This window comes from Procambarus clarkii, chromosome 32 (genome assembly GCF_040958095.1).
Source record: "Procambarus clarkii isolate CNS0578487 chromosome 32, FALCON_Pclarkii_2.0, whole genome shotgun sequence".
Lineage (NCBI taxonomy): Eukaryota > Metazoa > Arthropoda > Malacostraca > Decapoda > Cambaridae > Procambarus > Procambarus clarkii.
In genome coordinates this window covers 39,941,882-39,966,670 of record NC_091181.1, presented here as the reverse complement: position 1 = coordinate 39,966,670, position 24,789 = coordinate 39,941,882, and the positions used below count along the sequence as shown (strand labels likewise).

The following is a 24,789-nucleotide window of genomic DNA, read 5'->3' as shown; positions in this document are numbered from 1 at the left end:
TTAAATTATAGTTTGTATTATTATCAGTATTATCCTTATTAAATCATGTTAACCATGGATCATTTAGATCTCATATTGATATGTAAGTCATATTTCTTTCGTATCATTCATTAAATTGTGCAGTATGTCTTATTTTTTCACTTCTTTGGATATACAGTAGAAAAGTTAGAATAAACAACCCATAAATATTTGTTTCAATATTTTTTTAATTAAATAACTGAATCAGTATTTTTTACAGCTAACAGGATTTGTTTTACTCACATATGCATTATCTGTTAAAAAAAATTAGGTTTATTGTTACACACAATGGTGTTACATAGCCTTCCTGGCATGGTGCCTTCTTTTGATAATTACTTATTGTTACATACAGTCAAATTGTGTAACAGGAAGAGGTCTTGGACACACATTTGTTCAATGATAAATGTAGAGGAATCAGCTGAGCATTCCTCAAATAAAATAAGCTGCCTTTGCTTATAAGGTAATTAAAATAACCATTCCTCAAATAAGTGGAAAAAAAAAGACTAAGACTTAATACTAATAGAGATTAAAGTAAAAATTGTGTTGAAAGGGGAGGGAGGAGGGGACATGGCAGAAGTCAGCAATTAAACAAGTTGGTCAACAAACAGTATTGTTTGAAAATTGCAAGACATGGGTTGACATTTAGGGGGGTAAGATAGGTTACAAGGAGTTTATTAGATAGTACTTAGTTTTTCTCTTAAAACTAGTTGAGAAAGGTACAGCCTTTGACATGACTGGGAAGGTCATTCTACAAAATTTGGATTCCTTGATTTGTAAAGCATTTCTAGTTTGGTTAAGGTGCACTCTTGGAATATCAAATAGGTATTTGTTTCTGGTGTAGTGCCCATGAGTTCAATTACAACCTTCTAGGAACCGTTTAAGGTCAGGATTGGCATTACAGTTCAGAGTTTTAAATACATAGAGTACACTTGAGAGGATGTGCAGTATCTTAATATCTAACATATTCAAAGATTTAAGTAAGAGTACCGAGTGCTGTCTGGGGCCAGAGTTTGATATTATTCTAACAGCAGCTTAGTGTTGAGTAATTAGAGGACATAGATGATTTTGGGTAGTAGAACCCCAAGCACAAATACCATAATTGAGATAAGGATAGATGACAGAGTAATAGAGATTAGAGAGAATTAATATATCTATTAATAGGTTGTTTGATTAATATTACTATACTTTGTATTGTGGGGATATATACTCATAGGCAGAGTTTTGAGAGCATGTTGTGTATATTATATTTTACTTGTATTACTGTATAACTATGTATCGATGAATATTGCATTAGAGAAGAGTGATAATGGTTGACTTGGCTTAATTCTTTTGAATCCTACCTTCTCCCTTCCCCCCTTCCTTTGCTTGCCAGCCAAAATTAGGTATTACCAAGTCTAGGAGATGGAAATTCTCTATTTGTATCTTTGTATATTATTATATTCTACATTGTGTGCCTATGTGCTCATCTCATTTTATATTGCGAGTTATATATATATTGTTATTTATTAGTTCTGCATATGCTCAAGGCCTAATTGAATTGTAAAATGCAATGATATGAGTTAAAATGTTTGAAGTAGATGTGACGATTACGTTTGTCGAGTTGGCTACAGTGCGTACTGCGGCCAGTACCTAACTGGTCTGTAGGTCATTGGCAAGTACGGTTGCGCTTGGTCCGACTCCCTTTCTGGTGTATATTTATTGGTCTACAGACCTTGTAAACCTTTGATGTAAACTTGAGTGTACTGTATGATGATGGATCAGGACTAAACCAGGGTGTTCATCTTTTTGGAGCATTTGTGGAACAGGTGGTAGGTGACTATATTTTGTGTAAGCAGTTTTATGAATCTGCATGGATGCACCGTTGCCCGTCCTTCATTGGATGTAGAGTGGTGGGTAGCTGAGGGCTTTATTGTGATTTTGAGTGTCCTGATTGAGACTGACTCCTCTCCCACTAAACTGATTGTGTCACCTCCATACTGTGTTCATGATCTTAGAGCATACCAGGAACTAGTGTACCACTGTACTAGGATAGAGCCTAGTGTCAGCTAGTCCTTTAATTGATGCTACTGTGATTATTATTATTATTATTATCCTGAGAAGCTTTGATAAAAGCTATATTGATTTGGTTCTTGACAAACAGTTTTATATATATATATGTATTACAGTGTCCTGCTTAGATATGCCCCAGTAAACTGGTGATTTTTTATTGACTTTTCCCTAACCCTAGACAATATTATTGTAAACTAGGTGGCTCTATTGTGATTTCGGGAAGGTTCTACATTGCAGCGATGCTGTGGGTAGTGCAGACACAACAGAAGCCCTCCCCAAAACTACAGCAGTAGTAAAAATAAACATTATTTCACTACAGCAGTTGCTTGGGAAAAGTAAGCATAAATTATCAACATTCCCTGGAATAATCAATTCACTTTATTAAGGCAATTCACACTGTATATGTTGGTAAGCATAACCTATATTAATAACAATATTTTATCTTAAGGTACAATATTTACAAAAATAGACCCATCAAAATGAATATTCTGGATTAGGAAATGTTTCACTCAAACTATGACATACATCGAATTTACTCAACCCTATTCTAAAACTTCAAATATGAGGCATCATATACCTATCAATAAAGTTAATGAAAATGGCAGGAAGACTTATTTTTTTGTGATTTTGATGAGAGGAACAACTGAAAAAACACACACACACACACACACCTTTCTGCAACTAACACTGGTCTATCACATGTAATAAAAAATGCACTCGCACATTTATGGCAACCCAAAGAGATCTAGTAATAAATTTAATTTGATATTCATCAGTGCAATGTTTTCTGGAGGAAGCTGAGATAACCAATCTTGTGGGAGTTGAGAATAGCCAAGCACAGCACCTAGAACCCCCCCAACAACACTTGCATGAACACACACTCCATTGCCACCTCTCATTACAATTCTGCTAATGTGCTCTTTGAATTTATAATTTTCCTTTGTCAAGGCACACATCAATAAACTTACAGAAGTCAAAACATCACTTCCATAAAAAGATGCTGCATCTTTAACCAGAAATGCTGAATTAAATCTCTTCTTGTCTTTAATGTCAGAGAAAAGCACTTCTATTTTCTCCTTCAGGTCATTAATATGGCAGATGAAAGCAGCAGCATCACCAGCAGCTCTACCCTAAAGAATTGTTATTATTAGATTACAGTTAATCTGTGCCACACACACATACATAACAACTTTGTTTCCTTAGCTTATATCTATGACCTCTTGCTCTTGAAGTTCTAAGTTTTAAGAATTCTTCTTTCTCAATTTTGTTGATTCCCATTACTAGTTTGTATGTAGTGATCACATTGCCTCTTTTTTCATGTCTTCTAGCTTTGAATTTGTGTAATTACCACTTACATAATTATACACACAAACACATACAAAACTGTCACCTGAGGACCATATAAAGAACATTGTGCAAGGAACATATGTTATGCTTTCCACCTTTATGGGGCCTGACAGCTGAGTGGACAGCACTTCGGATTCGTAGTCCTGAGGTTCCGGGTTCGATCCCCGGTGGAGGCGGAAACAAATGGGCAGAGTTTCTTTCACCCTGATGCCCCTGTTCACCTACCAGTAAATAGGTACCTGGGAGTTAGACAGCTGCTATGGGCTGCTTCCTGGGGGTGTGTAACAAAAAAAAAGGAGGCCTGGTCAAGGACTGGGCCGCGGGGACACTAAGCACCGAAATCCTCTCAAGATGACTTTAGAATTGCATCTAATTATATGGCTGGAGAAATATTAAAGAAATTGTTCATGACCTTTATGAAATCAAATTTATAATATGTAATGGTTATATGGTGCCCAAATTTCATTACGCACATCAATAAACTGGAAAAGGTGCAAAAACATGCAACTAAATGGCTCCCAGAACTGAAACACTGAAAATTAAGTGCACTGATGAAAAGTTAGAGGTACACAGAAATCACACTAATGTGATACAGTATACTGTATATACATCAATGAGAAAATCAACTGGAGCTCTGTGGTGAGTTTAACCTGCAACTAAGAGATTCCTAGCCACTGACGCTAACCATTGGAACATCCTGACTTGGCAAAAGTTGTACAACTGGATTTTTACGGAAATCACTGGAAGTCTAGAGGCCTCTACCGAAACCAGTCCAAGTTTGACATATAACCCCCAAGCACTCGAGCACAGGCAATGTAGTTCATCCAATGTGCGTTCCAACTTCAGGTGTATCTAAAGCTGGAGCATTTGGTGGACATTGCCTACACCCGAGTGCTTGAGGGTTATACGTAAAACTTAAACTGGCTTCAGTATATGCTTCTAGACTTCCAGTGATTTCCCTAGAAATCCAGCTGTACAACTTTTACCAAGTCAGGATGTTCCAATGGTTAGCGGTTGGGGGGACTATCTGTTGCAGGTTTGAGTCACCTCAGAGCTCCATTTGAGGTTGAGGTGTTAAATATCCCAAAGCTAGAAGATAGAAAAAAAAAGAGGCGATATGATCACTATATACAAAATAGTAACAAGTATCAACAAAATTGACAATGAAGAACTTATGAAAACTGCAACTGCCATTTGAAAAAAAAATCATGGGCACCATTCCCTGGTGTGAAGTACTGTTTTTTTTTATTATTTTCTACCACAGATGTGGCCACACATTTACAATGCTAACCAGCATTGTAAATGCTGGTTAGCATTGCTACGTAAATACATAGATACACAGATTTATGTATGCCCTCCATAAAGTGTTCGATGTGTCTTTTACAAAGTGTCATTAATGTGCATTTACAAAGGTGAAATATAGTTCTGATCAGCTTCCATATATACTTTATACACATACATATACATACACACACACATATATGTACATATACATATATACATACATATATACACACATGCATTCACATACATTTGTCTCTTTTACTCTGACAGGGTGAGATAGCTGATAAAGAAACTAGTGTGTAATTAAGCACTTAATCACTGAAGGTGATTAAGGTGCTTTTACAAGCTCAGGTTATATAGTTATATCACATACATACATTGTATAATTGATACATTACATGGTCAATCTTGAGTACAAGTCCAATATATCATCAAATGTTCCAGTACTCATATAGTAATTACAGAAATCAGCATACCTTAGCCTAGGAGGGGGCTAAGGTATGCCATACAGTCAGTATGGGACATTCTACAATATAATGTTCAAGAGAGTGCATGTTTTCTCTTTCACAAAGTTGACACATTGTGTACTCGACATTTGGGTTTTGAGAAAGCTGCCAGATACGTCTAGATCCCAGGCGTATTCTGGCCCCTATAACATCACATTGCCGGGTTCTTGTTCTATTAGTCCCATATGTGAATGTCTCCTCACAATAGCTATCATAATATTTAATGCTACATCTTTCAGGTCTTTGCGAATTTGTTAGGTCGGTGAAATCTTCATTAGATACTTGTTTAAGTATTCTCTTTGTCACTGCTAATGAAACACCCATATCAATTTCTACCACTGATTTTCTACAGGCTGTCTTTGCCGATAAACTGTGAAGTACTGTGTGAGCAACCAATGCTGGAACATACAGCTCTGTTGTTCAGCTTGTGATCACAGCATTGATTAAAAACTTAAAAAAAATACTGTACAGTATATGTAACTGCTATTATTTAGCGATGATAGTATTACAGATGAGCTTGACTGTGATAAACACAATGTTCAGATATCGATATCGGTGAACACAATGCTGTTCAAAATGTTCATAGGCAGGTAGCCACAGCACACTGCATTGTTTAATTTATCTAAGAACATTAAAACGACATCTTATGTTCCTTTACAAAATAAACTTGTTGAAAATTATTTCTTTGCAAGATTTAGTGACCAGGATTTTGATAATACCTATAGCAGCATTGTGATGAGAATTAGCAATGTGCGTAGTATGGTGTGAGGAGGAATCTTGGCAGTGAGGTGGTGTCGTCAGCTGACTGGTGAGTGGCGGCCGCTATATTGTTTGGACTCGCCATACCAGCTTAGTGATTCGTTATGATGAACAAAAATGTAGATACTGTACTTATATATAACGTGTTTAAATAGTGTAATAACTGCCAAAACAGTATGTTGGGAGGTGAATTCTTGCCAATTGAGATGACGACGACTGCTGGCTGGTGTGTGACATACAGTGAAGTGTATATTGGCCCCCCTATGCTGTTTGGACATACCATACCAGCTTAGTAGTATGTTATGGTGAACAAAACATGTAGATACTTATATATATAGTGTGTATATTAGGTAATAACAACAAAAATATTCTTTTATCTTTTTCTGAATATAATAATTGAATTACTAATATACAGTAATATTAATAATCACTAATATGTTCACACATTTGATTATATACATATGTCATACTACCCACTAATGAACAATATTACTGCAAAAAACTGAGAAAAAATCAATCAAAGACATAGAAAAAATTAGGTAATAATATCTTTGTGGCAACTGCCTGACAGCTCGGCTGGAGGAGACTGGCCTGGATGCGTACTCTTTCAACACCTGTATCTTGCCAGACTTCCTCACCCTATCACAGCCAAAATATGTCGCCTACAATTTTGTTTTCCTGTGATCAGGAAACACGTTTTAACAATCTTAGAGGAAAAATAAAAATTAAAAATTTTTCATTGCGCACAGCGTTGTTGTTGGCTATTAATAGCTGTACAATCCAACCTTACCTTGAGGTTACCTTGAGGTGATTCCGGGGCTTAGCGACCCTGCGGCCCGGTCGTCAACCAGGCCTCCTCGTTACTAGACTGGTCAACTACGCTGTTGGACGTGGCTGCTCACAGCCTGGTTGATCAGGTATCCTTTGGAGGTGTTTGTCAAGTTCTCTCTTGAACACTGTGAGGAGTCGACCAGTTATGCCCCTTATGTGTAATGGAAGTGTGTTGAACAGCCTCAGTCCTCTGATGTTGATATAGTTCTCTCTCAGAGTACCCGTTGCACCTCTGCTTTTCAATGGGGGTATTCTGCACATCCTGCCATGCTTTCTGGTCTCATGTGATGTTATTTCTGTGTGCATGTTTGGGACCAGCCCCTCTACTATTTTTCACGTGTAAATTGTTATGTATCACTCCCACCTGCGCTCAAGAGAATACAGATTTAGGCTCTTTAGTCAGTCACAATAGTTTAGATGCTTTACTGAGTGGATTCTGGCAGTAAACGATCTCTTATCATTAAGAGATTATCACCTCAATTTTTGTGTTATGTTGTTCATTTTTGTATCAATGTGTTTGCAATAGAATTCCCTACAGGGGTATATTTCTCCAGGTTTGATAGGGGCTGTCATTGTGCAGCAGTACCCCACTCTAGAGAGCACTACCGTCTTGATACGTATCATCATCGGTATAGCATCTCTGGTGTGAAAGGTTCTTGTTATCCAACCTGTCATTTTTCTTGCAGTTGTGACGGCTACTTTATTGTGTTCTTTAAAGGTAAGGTCTTCCGACATGAGTACACCCAAATCCTTTACAGTGCCTATTCGTTCTATGTTATGATTTGACTGCGTTTTGTACGTGGTTTCCGTTTTTATATTTTCCTTATTTCCATAGCGCATGAGCTGGAACTTATCTTCGTTAAACACCATATCGTTTTCTGTAGCCCATAGAAAGACCTGATTTACATCTGATTGGAGGTTTGCCATTTCCTCTATGTTGTCTACTTTCATAAAAATCCTAGTGTCATCTGCAAGGATAATACAGTACTATGGGTTGTGTCCTTGTTTATGTCCGATATGAGTATGAGAAAAAGTACTGGAGCAAGCACAGTACCCTGGGGGACTGAGCAGGGTTAATGCAATGACTCATTTCTCATGCTTTTATCGTATTTACATTTAATATTTTGAATCAAATTAGTTTCAATGACTTCTGCATCTAACATATTCCATTTATTGATAGCTCTAATACTGTACTGAAAATGTTCTTCCTTATGACTATGACTTGTTTGCCTTTCCAGTTTCCATCTATGACCACTTGTTCCACTGTTCGTAGCTGGTTTGTCACTTGCTCTCTTTGCCTCTGTGAGGTTGGGGGGGGGGCCATGTTATGGGTTTGGTTACCCGTAAGCCAAACAGAACTCCTGCAATTGTTGTGATCTAACAGATAGGAGCAATCTCAATGAGATGGCTTCAGGGAGTCAATGGGGCTCTACCGGTGAAAGACATTTCATTACATTCAACACTGATTTTAATTAAGGAATTCCAAGTGTGTTATACAGAAATTAAGTTTTTAAATAACAAGGCCAAAGTGCTAGCTAACATCAGAAAGGCAAGTACTCTGGTCTCTTACCTGAAGTATAGCAGCTACCAGAAGAGCCAAAAAAATGCATACTGCTTGTGCTACTGGGTCAGCATGTGTTGCTTTGCAAATTCTTTCTGCATTCATTTGAACTTCATGATCCATATAGAAATTTGGTACCCCTGAAAGTAATTTGAAAAGATCAATTTATAAAAATAAGAAACTTATGTAAGAAATATGCAAGTGACAAAAATATGTACTTTTCTATACAATACTTCAAATAGTTGTAGCAGCTACATGAAGACTGCTAGTAAGTACTGTTACATCTGTTACATCATTATATAAAAATCAGAAATTTATGCAAGAAATTTGCAAGAGACAAAAAAGTGTTCTTTTCTATAATTCAAATAGTTGTAGCAGCTACATCAAGACGGCTAGCAAGTACTGCTACATCTGCACACTACTCTCAACCAATCAACAGCAGCATTGGTCTGAGCTGAGCCAGCAGACAGATATATAAGGCTGCAAGCACACAGCATCAACATCTTCCTCACCAGAACTCAGCCAGAAGAAACACAACCTCTGACCTGTTTCAACCTAGTTTTTTTTCAGACAGACAGACAGACTTAATCTACAGCTACCACAACAAACCATATCTCTAGCCATGGCCTGACAGACACCATAGAGCAAGTGTGAAGGGGAAAAACAATACAATTGAAGTAGTGTTTGGCTGGGCAAATATACAGCAAGCCTCACAAGCTGTTTTGAGGACACTTGCTGCTGCATTCCCACCTGTTGTGGTCAAGTAATGTACTATGTTCTTTTTGTTGAAATTAGGGTGCTCTTGACATGGTGATGTCTTATAAAGTTTAGGATTTTTACGATGTGTGCTTCAGGACCTGTTTTGCTTGCAAGTAGAATTTATTGTGTAATAATGATAAATATTATTGCATTCTATTTCAATGAGCCTATTAAATTTAAATGCTAGCCAGTACAGTAACCAACATGCATTGGCAAATATGTCGACTCCTGGCAGCACAGCCACGAGAGGTGCTGTGTCTTGCAGTAAAAAAGGCTCCACACCAGAAAGACTAGGCTCCACACCGGTGAGACTAGATCAAAAACAAGAGATCATTTGTAAACATGAAAATGGTACACAGGTTGTTTGAACTAGCAATGCAGTACAACAACTCTGTCAATGATATGCACTGTAATTGCTAAGAGAAGGACATTATGAGTGCTAAAGAGGTAAAAGGCGTATCAACAATCACGAAACAAAGAACACAAACACTTAAATGTTGAAAAGTTGTTATTAATTTACATACACAACAAAGGAGTTAGCAGGTGAAGGTGTTTCAGAGGCCATCATTTGTGAAAAAGCAAGGCTATGCATGAAGATCTTATAAAGAAAACCCCTGGAACAAGTGATGCAGATGCGAAAGAGTTTTAGGCGAGCAGGGAATGGTTTGAAAAATTTAGAAAAAGAAATGGTATTCACAGTGTTGTGAGAGTTGTGAGTTTTGTGTGTTGTGAGTTATTGGAAGAACACAGCGAAGAACTGACCACCGAAGAACTCCTAACCCTTCACAATGAGCAGCAACAAGAGGCAGCTGAGGAAATTTCTTCAGGGGTGGAGGAAGCAGTACAGAATGTCCCTTCCTCAACAATTAAGTGGTGTAGACTATGGGAAGAAATGCAAACTTTTGTTGAAACGACTCACCCAGAGCAAGCTGTAGTAGGCCATTGCTTTAACCATTTATAATGATACTGTGATGCCCCCTACAGACAAGTGTTACAACATAGGGAAAAACAAGTTTCTATGGAAAAGTTTTTAGTGAGAAAAACAAGCAGTGAGCCACAACCAAGTCTTAGTGGTATTCCTGCAAAACGTAGGAGCGAGAGTATCCCAGAAGTCATCACTGTTTGATGTTATAATGGAAGGGGACTCCCCTTCCAAATACTAACACCTCTCCTCTTCCCCCTCCCCTCCTCACCGTCTTCCATAGCCAACAAGAGTCATCAATAGAGGTAAGCTATAACTTGTACATGCTATAGTACTAAATATTTATGTGAATTAGGTATGAAATGTATTTTGAAGTTAATATTTTTAGTAGTATGGAACAGATTAATTCAATTTACATTATTTCTTATGGGAAAATTTGTTTTGGGTTGCGAATTTTCGGGTCACGAACCGTCTCTGGGAACGGATTAAATTTGTAAATGGAGGGGCCACTGTAATTCGTTTATCACGTGATTATCACATACCTCTCTGAGATACCTAACGAGAAGGCTAAGAGGAATATATATAAACTAAACCTACACAATACTGTACCTCTATTAAAAAAAGAGATTAAAACAACTAACCTAAAACAAGAGCAGAAGGAAGACACGAGTTGTCACTTGGATTCCCAGTAAATACTCCTCGTGACATTTCTTCTTTTGCCTGCTTGTAGACACCTTGTGCAACAGCATGAGGGTTAGCAGAGTAGCCTTCCGTAGTTATCACCTGAAACAATAGTCAGGTTTCCTTAGTACATCATTTAATTTGGAGTGTATGTATATTATATAATATTATATATACTGTATATACCCCAGATAAAACTCCACAGCTGATGCAACCCAGTAGATGGTACACTATCAAGTGATAGTAGCTTCAGGGAGCCACAAGAGGGTTGCCCCAGAATATCCCAGTAACCTAGATTTCTGTCAAGTTTAGTAGAAAAAACTCGTTCAGTTTTAGCTGGATTACCCAAAGGTCTGAGTTAACAGAGGTCCAGCTTAGCAAGCTCTTACAGTACCTCATTTCAATGGTATGAACAGATACACTCATCTTATATTCTTCTGGTAATCTATACATAATATTCATGCTAAGGATAAGAGCTAGACTAACCTTTTCCATGAATGAAGAGAGCAGGTGACCAGGTGAGGGGTCAAGGTCAGCATAACCATGAATTCTCCACTGGTCAAGCTGAGAGGCCAGCTCCAATTCATCCACAACTCCTCCCCACCTCATCATTGAATCCAGGGTTAATAACTGTCAAATAATACAAGAATCATTGTAGTGAACGAAATTGGATTTTGGGTTATATAAACACTCATATTCCAATGATGCAATATATATGTCACACATATTGACACACACATATGCATGTGTTCTGATGGCTCACTATGCATCAACTCACAAATCAAGGGCTGAATGTAATGTTAGGCACTTTTTAAGTGATGGTACAGTAATTTCTTTAGCTCAAGTACTATACTACCAAGACTTAGGATGTTCACCAGGCTTCTGAAACTCACTCTTGATGGTACCATCATGTGCTATCATCATATTGCATCATTTAGAGTTACAAGATACGAGCTAGATGCTGTTGAGATTGCCAAGTTGGATTGCAAAAGGGATATGGGAGTTATGATTAGTAAGAATTTAAAATAAAAAATCAGTGCATAAATGTTTGTAATAAGGCAAATAGGACACTGGGATTTATTAATTGAAGCGTTAGTAACAAGACACCTGGTGTTGTTTTTCAACTATATCTTGCTCTGGTTAGACCCCATTTAGATTAAGTTGTTCAGGTTTGGTCGCCGTACTATAAAATGAATATAAATTCATTAGAACACGTCCAGCGTAGGATGACAAAATTAATCCCCCAAATTAGAAATCTGTCATATGAAGAAAGATTGACAAAGCTTAAATTACATTCTCTAGAAAGGCAAAGAATTAGGGGTGACATGACAGAGGTTTACAAGTGGATGAATGGACATAACAAAGGGGGATATTAATTGGGTATTAAAAGTATCAACACAAGGCAGAACACGAAACAATGTGTATATATTGGAGAAGTTTAGATTTAAGAAAGTTCTGGGAAAATACTAGTTTGGTAACAGGGTTGTTGATTTGTGGAACCAATTACCACGTAATGTAATAGAAGTAGGCTCCCTTGATTGTTTCAAGCGTAGGTTAGACATATATATGAATGAGATTGGGTGGTTATAAATAGGAGTTGCCTCATATAGGCCAATAGGCCTTCTGCAGTTACCTTTATTCTTATGTTCGTATGTTGTCTACCAAAAGCCAGGACCAGAACCAAGCCTAATCACATCTGAACCTGCAACGGCACCAACTAAGACTTCTGCCAGTTGAAGAGGAAATTGAACCTCACCAACTGTAAAATAACCATCTATGGTTATTTGTAATGATATAAAATTACATCTATGGTAAAGTGGGAAGTGAAGGTGATACTGAGACCTTACAAAGAGACCTACATGAATTCCACAAATGGTCAGATGACTGGTAAATGCTTTTAATGTTGATAAATGCAAGACTTTACATGTGGGGGCTAATTTCAGTGTAGATAATGCGACAATTATCATCACTAAATTGACTCGTGGCACCTGCTTACTGCTAGTGAGTGTGTGTGTATGTCCACTGATGGTACGTATGATGGTACCACTGACACGTACCATCCCCCACCACTGACACCACCAGACTTCTCTGACACCACCCTACACAACTGACACCATCCCCCATCAGACTTCTCTGACACTATCTCCCACCACTGGCACCATCTGCTACCACCAGACTTCTCTTGACACCATCCCCCACCATTGACACCATTCCCTACCACCAGACTTTTCTGACACCATCCCCCTACCACCAGACTTCTCTGACACCATCCCCCACCATTGACACCATTCCCTACCACCAGACTTCTCTGACACCATCCCCCACCATTGACACCATTCCCTACCACCAGACTTTTCTGACACCATCCCCCTACCACCAGACTTCTCTGACACCATCCCCTACCACTGACACATACCATTCCCCACCACTGACACTACCAGACGACGTCTCTGACACTACCCCTCACCACTGACACCACCATTTATTATGAATTCTTAATTTTGACTACGGAATATAATAAAGCGATGTGTTACAAGTAACTGAAATGGTAAAATTTTCTCGATAATATACATAATAATATACACGTGGAAAATATTAGAGGGACTGGTTCCAAATCTGAACACAGAGATTACATCACATGAAGCCAGCAGGCATGGTAGGACATGCAAAGTAGCTCCACTGAAAAGCAGAGGTGCAATAGGTATGATGAGGAAGAACTCTATCAACATCAAGGGTTCAAGACTTCAACCCTCTCCCGCTACACACAAGGCGCATAACTGACTGGCCTCTCACAGTGTTCAAGAAAGAACTTGACAAACACCTCCAAAGAATACCTGATCAACCAGGCTGTAATTCATATACCAGGTTGGTGTATGAACTGCATCCAAGTCTGGTTAACCAGACAACCAACTGGGAGGCTTGGTCAGAGACCGGGCCACGGGACTGTTGATCCCCGGAACCTCCACAAGGTAGGCAGATAACCATACTTACATCTGTATATAAACTGGAAGATGATAACTAAAATCTATATACAGTATGATGGTAACCCGTATTACCTTGGGGAAGCAACGAAAGAAGGTAACTGCTTTACAAGAGTTAAGAAAGTTTTACATTAACAGCATAATTTATATAAATGAAATAATAATTAAACAACTTAAATTATGGTAACAAATTTTTTTTACACACATTGTCAAAAAGACTGATTATGATTATTCTTACCATAATATCAGTATTGGATGACCAGTCATGTGGAGGAAAGTGTGATCGAAGATAATCAGAAATTCGATCATCCAAGGAGAGATTTTCCGGGTCATAAAAGAAGAGGCACTCATCAACACTCAGGCCCTCAGTGCTCAGTGCCATAGCATCACCAATTGCCATACCATATAACAACCCTATTGTTAGAGATGGTGCCAGTGTAAACAAAATATATGGTAAATTATCGCTTTCATTGACTTTTACAGTTAGCAATGGGTTTTATTTAACACAATCAAATACTCAAAAGAAAAAAACAGCATGAATGTAATGAAACGCCATTTTCTGGGCAAGACCCGGAGGCTCCCCATAGCTAACAGGGCTAATATGAATGTATTAGACCCTGGCATCAATCTTAAGCAAATGGAGTTCTAGGCCTACCGAGGACCACGAGCCAGAACCTGGCCCCCTCAGAGAGGCACGAGAAACACTGGCCTCTAAAAACCCCCATGTGATTGGAAGCATTCTATGTCTGCCATAAACCGGGTCAGGCACCCAGAAAGGTAAGTGCCCCAAAACAACCCCTATTCTGGTTAAGAAATTGCTACTGAAAGCTGAACTAGTGGATAGAACTCCCTAAATTAAAATGAGGAAATTAGCATGACATCACCACGTCGCTGTCAGTGCAGCTCCCACCTCCATGGGAGGGGGGAAGGGGAAGCTCCAGACCCTTGCTCTGGCTACCCACACCCAAGTTTTGATGCTGGATGTCAAAAACATGTGAAAAACTGCCGACCAGAGGGAGGGTTGCCGAGGAGCCTATGGGTCTCACCCAGAAAATGGCATTTCATTACATTTAATGCTGGTTTTCTGGCCCCCAAGTCAACCCTTCCCCACCCCTGGGAACCTCCATAGCAGGACTCGGGGCCAAGCCATCCCTTAAAGCCCCAGCCTCAAAAAGAAAAGCCAGAGCAGCTGGAAAAGTAGGAAGGAAGGGGGCCCCACTGGTCAGATCCAGAAGCTTCGGCAAGGGAAACTGGGTCTAATGCCTTCGTCGCCACCCTGGAACCGCCTGAGTCTCCAAAACAACTAAACCCTGCTTAACTCCAAAAACTCTCAGACATTTTGGAGCCAGAAGCAGGGAAGGAGGACCACAACGAACCACAGCATGGGAAGGGCGAGGGGAAGCAGACTGAACCAAAGTCGAAGCGACTAACACCCCCAAATCTGGGGTCCCTATAACCAAAACAGGGCAGCCTCGGGGCTTCCAGGTCAGCAACCAACCTAGTGCGCTGCAGCAACCTAAAACGAGCATGCAACGCCTGAGCTGCCTTCACCCGAATAGTGTCATCAGTGGACTGGGTGTACCGAGTCACAAACAAGCAACAAAACTCGCAGGACTCTGGGTCGAAAGTGTCACCGACCCAGCAGGCAGCATGACAGAGGCATAAATGGTGAAGGTCACCTGGAAACAAGGGGGACCGAGAAACCCTCAAACGAGATAGGGCGAGAAGGGACCCAGGGGTCGTTTTTAGCGGTCCCAAGGCCTCCCCCCCCCCACCAAGGGGTTTCCCAAGGCCCTTAGATAGAATTCACGCTAAGGAAAGCCCAGGCAGGGTACTGCTGGGAGTCTGGGAGTCTGGGGTTCCCCCCCTCCCGGGAGGAGGGAGCTGCACAGACAGAGGCACGATGACATGGTGACTTCATGCTAGTTTGCTCGTTTTAATTTGGGGAATTCTGTCCACTAGTTCGGCTTTCAGTAGCAATTTCTTAACCAGAATAGGGGGATTATTTTGGGGTGCTTACCTTTCTGTGTGCCTGACCCGATTGATGGCAGACATAGAATGCTTTCAACCACACAGGGGTTTCTATAGGCCATTGCTCCTCGTGCCTCTGAGAAGGCCAGGTTCTGGCTCATGGTCCTTGGTAGGCCTAGAACTTCATTTGCTTAAAACTGATGCCAGGGTCTAATACATTCATATCAGCCCGGTTAGCTCTGGGAAGCCAAAGGGTCTCCCCCCCAAAAATTACAAAATTCTTGTAATTACAAAATGAAAAGACTACTTTTCTAACAAATTGTGATTTATCTAGTTCACCATAACTCACCAAGAAGCATGTCTTTGAGCTGATCAGGCTTAAGGGTAGTGGCAGAAACTGGTAGCATCAGAGGGCACTTGCGCTTGCTCGTCCGAGAAGTTCCCTGGGCTTGACGGTATTCCATGCTAGCAGATTCTGGGTTTGATACACTAGCCAACACTTGTTGTCCTCTTACTCGAGCAAACACATTTCTCTTTACTGTGGAACTAGAAAAATACAGTATAAGTGTTTTTTAAAAGTTTACTTAAATTTAATTCTATGCATAAATGTATAAAAATCTGTTTCTACTTTTCTAGAGGGAACCTCTTGTGGCCCCTCTGAAGCTGCTATCACTGACAGTGTACCAACTACTCAGGCTGCATCAGCTGTGAAGTTCTATAGGCCTACTTGAAACTAACACCAGAACCTGGTCCCCTCAAAGAGGCACAAGGAGGTGCGACATTAATTTATTTATTTATTTATTCCACCACCGGGAAAGGCACCCAGAAAATCTCCAAAACAAAACAGACTACAGGCACTGCTGGCTTCGATCGAGACTACAGCCTCGAGAACCGTCGAAAGAACTTCCCTAACAATGTAAACTACAGTATAGAAATTTCTTGAAACTTATTGCCAGCTCATTTGCCCCACCTCCCTCATTTGTTTGGGGGGGGGGGGGAGGAGGAGGCAGCTCATAGTAAGTGAGCTCACTTCCAGTTCTATGCTGATGCGTGTAGTGTGCGCTGTGGTCGCCTCTGTGCTGTGCTGGCTCCAATATTTTGCTGTTCCAGCTAAGTGGTGTTTTTTTTTTTTGCCTTTGTGGGCATTTCACATCTCCACAGAATGGACCATCAATGTTGCCTCCTTTTTGTGACTTTGCAGGATGTTTGGGCATGTAGGAGTAGAGTTTATGTTGTTGTGGTCTTAGTGCCTTCCTCTGTATAAAGTGCCATTCCCCGATTGTGAGTAGCTAATGGTAGATGCTTTTCAGCTGGACTGGTTGAGGCGAGGGTTCCTGTACCTCTTTCCCCTGGTCAGGCTGTTGCTCTAGTTCCTAGCCAGGCTGGAGTCCTACAGGGAAAGGGTGATCTTCTGGCTTCTTAATTGCTGACTCAGCCTTGGTTTCTGGCACTGCTTACTTGGTGAACGAACCCGGAGGTTCTTCTGCGGCTCTGCCTCTGTTAGCGTGTTGGGGCATTGGTGAAGCCGCTACAGCCAGTGATGTACCTCATTGATATGGCCTCCTTCACTCTACGCATCTAGTATTTCTGACGTTCATTTACCACCATCTCTATGGTGATCATGTGGCTTTGTAGATGGTGTTCCAACTGCAGTTCTCTTCACTGCAACAGTATGAGGTTTCGAGGTACTCCTATAGCCACTGTCTTTATTTTTGTCATTGTTCTTCTCTTTCTGAGCATGTGGTGCTCTCCTTTCTTTCCTGGCTTTTTCTCGATTGCCATCTCATGCTGAATACTATTGCTTCACATCATGTGGCATTGGTGGAACCGCTACAGCCCAAGTTTGGGGGTGATACTACCTCAGCTCTATTTCACAAGCTATCTTGTGTGGTTTCACCTCCTGCCTGCTCATTTACCGCTTGAGCTTTCTTGGTCCCTAGATAGCATTCTCTCATTTCTTTCTTTTGCTCGGTTTACAGTGTCCCTGTCGGTCCAAGTTTGTTTTACGAAGTCCTTGTTTTTGGTTTCACTTGCTTCCAGTTGCCGGGTGGGTGAGCTTCACACTTTCCTCCAGCACCGGGGTTTTTGTTTATTTGGTCCTGGTGAGTGGTTTGTGTGCAGCCAGCTCCTCCTTTTCTAGAAAAGAATGAGTTAGTTGGCTCCTGAATGCATCCTTTGGTCATTGATGCTTGGTTGGTTTATGTTAAACCAAATAATGTTAAAAAATATGCTACTCTCTCTGCTGTGAGAGAAAAGGTTTTGGCAGCTCGGTATTTTATCAGTGTGTAAGAGCCTTGGCATGCTTGTGATGCTCTGGGTCATGTTTCTCAGCCTGGTATCCTGTCTTCATCCTACATATGCAATGCTCCCACTTCCCTGGTAAGTGTCCTTTTGTTATCCTTCTCTATGGGTAGTTAGCTTCAGGGAGCCACAAGGGGCCTTTCCCCAGAAAACTAGTATCGAATGTAATGAAACGCCAATTTCTGGGAGAGCCTCGGTGACTCCCTGACACCTTCCCTCCCTCCAAGTTGTCGGGGACTATCGTATCTACCATAGAACTGAGGGTGGGCTCATCGGCTAATTGGGAGACATATCCCCCTTTCCCCAAATGAGTGTGGAGGTGGAGTGAACAAGCTGGCGCTAGTTTCAATATACTGTACTTCGATTGTTTGTTTATATAGTTTGAGGAGTGCTTTCGATGGTTATCAAGGCTGCAGTCTTAATTGAAGCCAGCAGTGGTCTGTTTTGTTTCACTGATTTTCTGGTTGCCTTCCCCAGTTGTGCTATAAATAAATAAATACATAAATAGATGTCACTGCTCTCTGTGGGGGGGCAGGTTCTAGTTCTGGTCCCCAGTAGGCCTATAAAACTCTGTAGCTAATGTGACCTAAATAATTGGTATGCTATCATTGACAGTAGCTTCAGGAAGCCATTGAGGCTCACCCAGAAATTGGCATTTCATTACAATATGCTGCCCATCCTCTCTCATTATCATGTCAAAAAATGATGTACTAAATTGCCCAAAACTAACCTAACCAAGGATCCATGAATAGAAAATGAGACAGCCCATCAATTTTGTGAACCACTGTGATTTATAGTACATCATAGTTTGGCTATTGGGGATAGCTCCCTGAAGCTATCTTAAAATTCTGAGAAACTACCCAAAAATAAAACAAAGGATGGTCAGAGATGACCTGCAGGCACAGATGACAAAAGGGACAGGTCTTAGATAACATCACACACAAAGGGTGGACCTAGCAAGAAACTCCAAAAAGAGGCATGGAGCCCCATACCAAGATGGAGCCCTAGAAATCCCCAACCCACTGATGCAGTAAAACTGCCCAGCAGTATCCAGCCCAGACTACACACCCAGGATGACATAGGGCAATACAGCCTGGAGACTGGTAGGTGGCACAGCCAAAAGGGTGTCAGTCAGCAGAGAAAATTATCCACTAAACTGACAGATTGATTAATTGGGTGCAGACTGAATACATGTGCAACACAGCTTTGCTATAACAGACATAACCACATAATCTTTTTGTTACCCTGGCTGCACAGCAGGTAGGTGTCTCTCTCTTAAAAACTGTAGTGTGACTTGTGATCCAATATCACAAATAGCTTGAGGTGGGTGGATGAGGTCATTTCCTTGAGTGACTAAAACACACAGCTTTGGGCACTCAACCAAGCTGCAAGGAAGGGCTCGCAGACGATTGTTGCTCACATTAAGTTTCTTCAGCTGAAAGAATGGAAATTAATACAATTTAAAGTCAAATATACAATGTGTAGCAGAAAAGATTATTAAATTATGCTACAAAACACACAATGCGCTACTATAGTAGAAGAATAATACTCTTTAGAATACTGTACTGTACAATAAATATTAACTAAACAGCAATTTTGTGTACAGTACTAAACAAGACAAAGTGAGGAACCCTATACCCCTAATTAGTAAACAGATTCAAGCAAGCACTAGATATGATTAGAAAAAGAAAAAGAAAAAAAAGAGGGCTTTTATTATATGGGAGTTCGACATGGTTAGGTGTTGGTGGTGAATGGTTGTCAAGGGCATTTGGAGCAAACTTCATTGTTTTTATGGTGAAATATCCTTTATCAATACCTAAGACTTGTTCAAAAACTCTCTGTATGTGTGGGTCAGGTTGCATATATCTGGGCTTAGGGTGGCAATATAAGACGACTCGTTAGAAGTAGTAGTCGGCAGGACTCTAAACTGATATAGACTAGCGGTCTCAGTGTTAACATGAACAATGAGAAGGTAGCATGGGATATTACAGGAAAAGGACTCAAAATTAGTAAGGGGCTACACACTTTACCACATGTATAAAATAGACAGAAGCAGAAGAGGTGGAAGTGTTGATATTTGTGGTGGGAGACTGAGCAGGAGAACAATTAAAGAGCAAAAGGAAACTACATTAGATGCTGTTAAGGGAAATAAAAAGCTTCTAATTGGAGTAAAATATACAGGTGTACCTCGGTTTAAGAGTTTAATCCGTTCCTGGAGACAGCTCATATTCCGAAAACTCGTAAACCGAAGGTAATTTTCCCCATAAGAAATAATGGGAAATGAATTAATCCGTTCCTGACTACCCAAAAACCTCACTTCAAACTAAATTGTATACTTAATTCATCTAAATAAACCTACAAAACTATGCTCAAGTTATTTCTTACCCTTGCTGATGACTGCTGTAGGCATATGGAAGATGGTGAAGAGGGGGAGGAGGAGAGGTGTTACTGTTTACTGTACATGTTGAATTATATTCAACAATTTTGTTGAATATAATTTTGTGAGGAGTTTGAATTTTTGGTCATGAAATCAGCTGAGTAGATTTTATTTGTTGTTTAGAAGGATCCATTATACAGAGGTCAAGATTTTTGAGGGTACAGTGCATAGAAGAAACATTAAATTAATTTCAAAGAGGTGATTCTTTACACACTGAGGTGGCGAGGACCTACAATGATGTGGTAATGGTGATGGGGATCATTTGGGTTAAGATGACCAGTGAAGGATGTTGAGAAAGCTTAAAAAAAAAAAAAAATGAATTCTAGCATAAGCTGCACTCAACTTTTGCAATTTTTTGTGTGAAAAATACCAGCGTTGAATGTAATGAAACACCATTTTCTGGGCGAGTCCCGGAGGCTCCCTGAAGCTATCCAAACTGACATGTGCAATATTAGTTTGGGGTCATCACCCATGGGAGTTCCTTATGCCTATTGGGAACTACGTGCCAGAGCCTAGTCCCCTCAGAGAGGTGCAGGGAGCAATGGCCTATGAGCACTCTACATTTAGAGTACTGATGTCATACTTGCCAGTGACCGGGAAGGGCCCCCAGAAAGATAGGCGAAACAATACAGACCACAAGCTGGTAAAATTTGCAACCTACGTCCAAACAACGCAAAAAACCTTCCCCCCCCAAAAAAAAAAAAACAAGCAACACTTTGCCCAACTGGCACATTCACTCGTTGGCACCCTTCCTAAGGGGAGAGGGGGGGGGGAGGAGGAGCCTGCCCAGGCAATCCGGGGGCTCACCTGCTCAGTTCTAGAATGATGAAACCACCAACCGAAGGGAGGGAGGGGGTCAGGGAGCCTCCAGGGCTCGTCCAGAAAATGGGGTTTCATTACATTCAACGCTGGTTTTTTGTGGAGAGCCTCGTTGGCTCCCTGATACTAACTACCCACAGATAAGGAAAGCTGAATCTCCTGCAGACTCCAGCCACACAGCCGCAAACTCCCACACAGTGCTATGAGCCGGACTGAAGGACGGCGCCCAATGTCTCTGGCTTGCCTGGAAAGCGCTGGTCATAAAGGCCCAGCCGAGAGACGAAGTGTCCATGAACACATCGAGTGCGGGAAGGGAAAGGTGCCATGGCACTGAACCCCGAAAAATCTTAAGAGGAAGCCGGAGATGCAACAACCAACGCAAGGACCACGGGAAACAAACCCAGTCGTCGTGAGTGTGGTAAAAGTGGCTGCCCTGAAGATACCAGAACAGCCTCTGAAGTCAAACCCTGCCTAGCGGGTAAACCAGCGTGGCAAAGTTCAGGTTACTGCACAACTGCTCGAGCAACTACCAAGTGACCTGGGTCCCCCTCAAAAACAGCTGAAGGCAGGACCGCAACCAGAGCAACACTGCAATAGGGAAAAATGGACGCCATCCGCGAATCCCACACGAGGCCCAGCCAAGTCCGAACCTGAAACGAAACCAACTAGGACTTCCGCCAATTCATCAGGAACCCTAACCAGATCCCTGGCTAGCAGACACGAAGACCGGCTGGGAGCCCACACCAACCAGCCATCGAGGAAGGCCAGAACCCGAAGCCCTAGCTGATGCAAACGGGTCACCACAACCATGGATAAATGCGTGAAAATGCGAGGCGCAAGATTCAAGCCAAATGGAAGACAACAAAAGCAGTATGCCTGTTGCCCCACCACAAACCCCAACCAATATCTGAACCCTGGACGAATAGGAACATGCCAATAAGCCTCCCTATGGTTCAGAGAAATCATCCAAGATGCCGGCTCGAGAAGAAGCTGGACCTGGGATAACGTGATCATCCGAAAAGAGGGGCAAGGAATCAAAAGGTTCAGACCGGACAAGTCCAGAATGAACAAAAGATCCGCACAGTCCCGTTTCAGAACTGGAAACAAGCGGGAAACCTACTTGAGAGACGAAGTTGTTTTTGACCACGCCCAAACAAACCCACGGGATGGGAAGAGGCCTGCCCCACCAAACTCAGCCCCCCTACAGAAGGAAGAGCTGCCCAACACCACCAAAGGCTGAAAGAGACGACCCAAAAATCCAACAAATCGTGAGACAAAGCGTGGGCAAACCGGGCCAGCCTCTTCCCCCCCTCCCCCTCATTGACCCGTCAATGGGGCGATCCGTGAAAGGGCCGACGTGACCTCCAAGAAGCCAACTTCTACGCTGACCAGACGAAGACGGTTCCGGGGAAACACACCAGATCAGAAACTGGCAACAAAGGCCGCCCACCTCGACCCAATGAAACCCGAGCCCTGGCACGACCACCCCGAGAGGTCCTAAAATGATCCACCTGGAGATCCAACAAGTCGGAAATGGGGCGGCAACAGGTTGAAACCGCCGACAAAAACTGCAACATAGTCCTCCAGAAATAAAAGAGGACAGAATAGAGACAAAGACTGCAAATCCAGGGCCCAAGCTAAATACAAAGAGAGCAAAAACGGCCTGCCGACACACGAGATGAGAGATGAAAAACCACGGAAATCGCCTCCTGGAGGATCGGCACATACTTGTGACTTGTGGTCTGTTTTGTTTCACTTATCTTTCTGGGTGCCCTTCTCGGTTGATGGTAAGTATGACATACTCTACATGTAGAGTGCTTATAGGCCATTGCTCCCTGCACCTCTCTGAAGGGATCAGGTTCTGGCTCGTGGTTCCTGGCAGGCATGAAGAATTCCCGTGACAGATGACCACAAACTAATGTTGCCCATGTCAGTTTGGATAGCTTCTGGGAGCCAACGGGGCTCCCTACAGAAATGTACAGCTTTTTATTCATGCAAATATGGTACCATACTCACATTCTGGAGCTTTGACACAGTTGCTGGAAGTTCACCAAGACAGTTATTGGCCACATTGAGGGTATGAAGCTGTGGTAAGCGGGTAATAGGGTCAGGTAATACCCTCAACTTGTTATGTGATAGGTCCAGCACTCGGAGATGCAGCAGAAGATTGAAGGAGCTAGGAAGGTTGGTGATCTGGTTGTGACTAATATTCAGACACCGGAGATGAGGTACGTGAAGACTTAGCTCCTCTGGAATCTAAAGTTAATAAAACCAACATTATATGCACAGTAATGAAATACCAATTTCTGGGTGAGTGCCAGTGGCTCCCTGAAGCTACTATCACTGACAGTGTACAGTATCACTATTAGATCACATCAGATACAAAGTTCTATAGGCCTACTGGAAACCACAGCCAGAACCTGGTCCCCTGCACAGAGTTGCAGGGAGCAGTGTAATTTATATATTTATTTATGAAAGCACTGGGGAAGCAACGAGAAAGTCAGAGAGACAAAACACACCACTGCTTGATTCAGTAGAGACTGCAGCCTCTTAAAAACTCTGAAAGAACTCCTCGAATCATGTAAAAAAATTATCGATATTTCTCCAGCTTATTTACCCCACCTCCCCACTCGCTTGGGGGAGGACAAAAGCAGCTCGCAGCCAGCCGGACACTCTACCTTTAGTAAATGTAACTAACACCCTGACGATTTGGAGGGATGGAGGGTCTCCATCCTCTTGATGGAGACCCTCCATCACCAAAACATTAAAAATTGGTGTTTCATTACAATCAACACTGGATTTCTTCAGGTAGACCCTTGAGGCTTCCCCAAAGAGGGAAAACAAATGGGCACTTACAATGGAGGAGAAAGCACCTCAGGAGTCAGGACAAAGAAGACATCCAGATGATAAAGACAACCCAAAGCCACACAAGAGCACTAGGGCCTGGACACATTAACAAGATATCGAGCCACCAGAACCCTGTTCGACTTACAAAACTCCTCACGCCATAATATCGGCCCAGGACATTCCCAAATACTTGTGAGAGAGCAGTACTTTCTAACATAATGGGCACGGGGGTAGACCACAGGCTTGCTATTCTTAATAATATTGCAGACTACCTGAGAAATACGAGCCATGGAACAGGGACACAATACATGACGCACCTCCAGCCGAACCAGCCAAGCATCAATAACCAACGTACATCTCTGGAAGATAAATGACTTACTCTTCACCAGAATAGGCGGAGCCAGCTGCAAATGAACAAACCACTCACTAGGGCCAAAAAATACAAAACACCAACCTCTGGACGAGAGCATGAAGCTCCCCCACACTACAAAAGAAAACAAAGGCAACCAAAAACGAATACTACAAGAAAACAATCACAGACCGAAGGGGACACCATAAACCGAGCCAAATGAAGAAACAAAACAACACGTTCAAGAGACCAAGCAGGCTCAGGAGGCCCATGAGCAGACCAAAGGTGAAACAATGCACAAGACAGGTTGCAAAATGGTGCCGAGGTAGTAGAGATCTCGAATTCAAGCTGTTGAGGCTCCCCCAGC

General features: G+C 41.7%; 1 protein-coding gene across 4 annotated transcripts in view; it reads right to left on the bottom strand.

Moving 5' to 3' along the window:
• Window positions 1–2,430: 2,430 nt before the first annotated feature.
• The window catches only part of LOC123759448 (uncharacterized), a 326,826-nt gene continuing 304,467 nt past the window's right edge, over window positions 2,431–24,789 (bottom strand). For 3 of the 4 annotated variants that reach the window (XM_069335265.1, XM_045744533.2, XM_045744534.2), the window contains exons 4-11: window positions 23,243–23,482; window positions 19,215–19,405; window positions 16,019–16,215; window positions 13,937–14,112; window positions 11,204–11,347; window positions 10,678–10,819; window positions 8,365–8,495; window positions 2,431–3,197 (exon numbers count right to left, since the gene is read on the bottom strand). In XM_069335265.1, the coding sequence (XP_069191366.1) occupies window positions 2,793–3,197; window positions 8,365–8,495; window positions 10,678–10,819; window positions 11,204–11,347; window positions 13,937–14,112; window positions 16,019–16,215; window positions 19,215–19,405; window positions 23,243–23,482 (1,626 nt within the window). In that variant the 3' untranslated portion in view covers window positions 2,431–2,792. The remainder of the gene's footprint in view (window positions 3,198–8,364; window positions 8,496–10,677; window positions 10,820–11,203; window positions 11,348–13,936; window positions 14,113–16,018; window positions 16,216–19,214; window positions 19,406–23,242; window positions 23,483–24,789) is intronic. The other variant, XM_045744535.2, reaches the window with a different exon arrangement.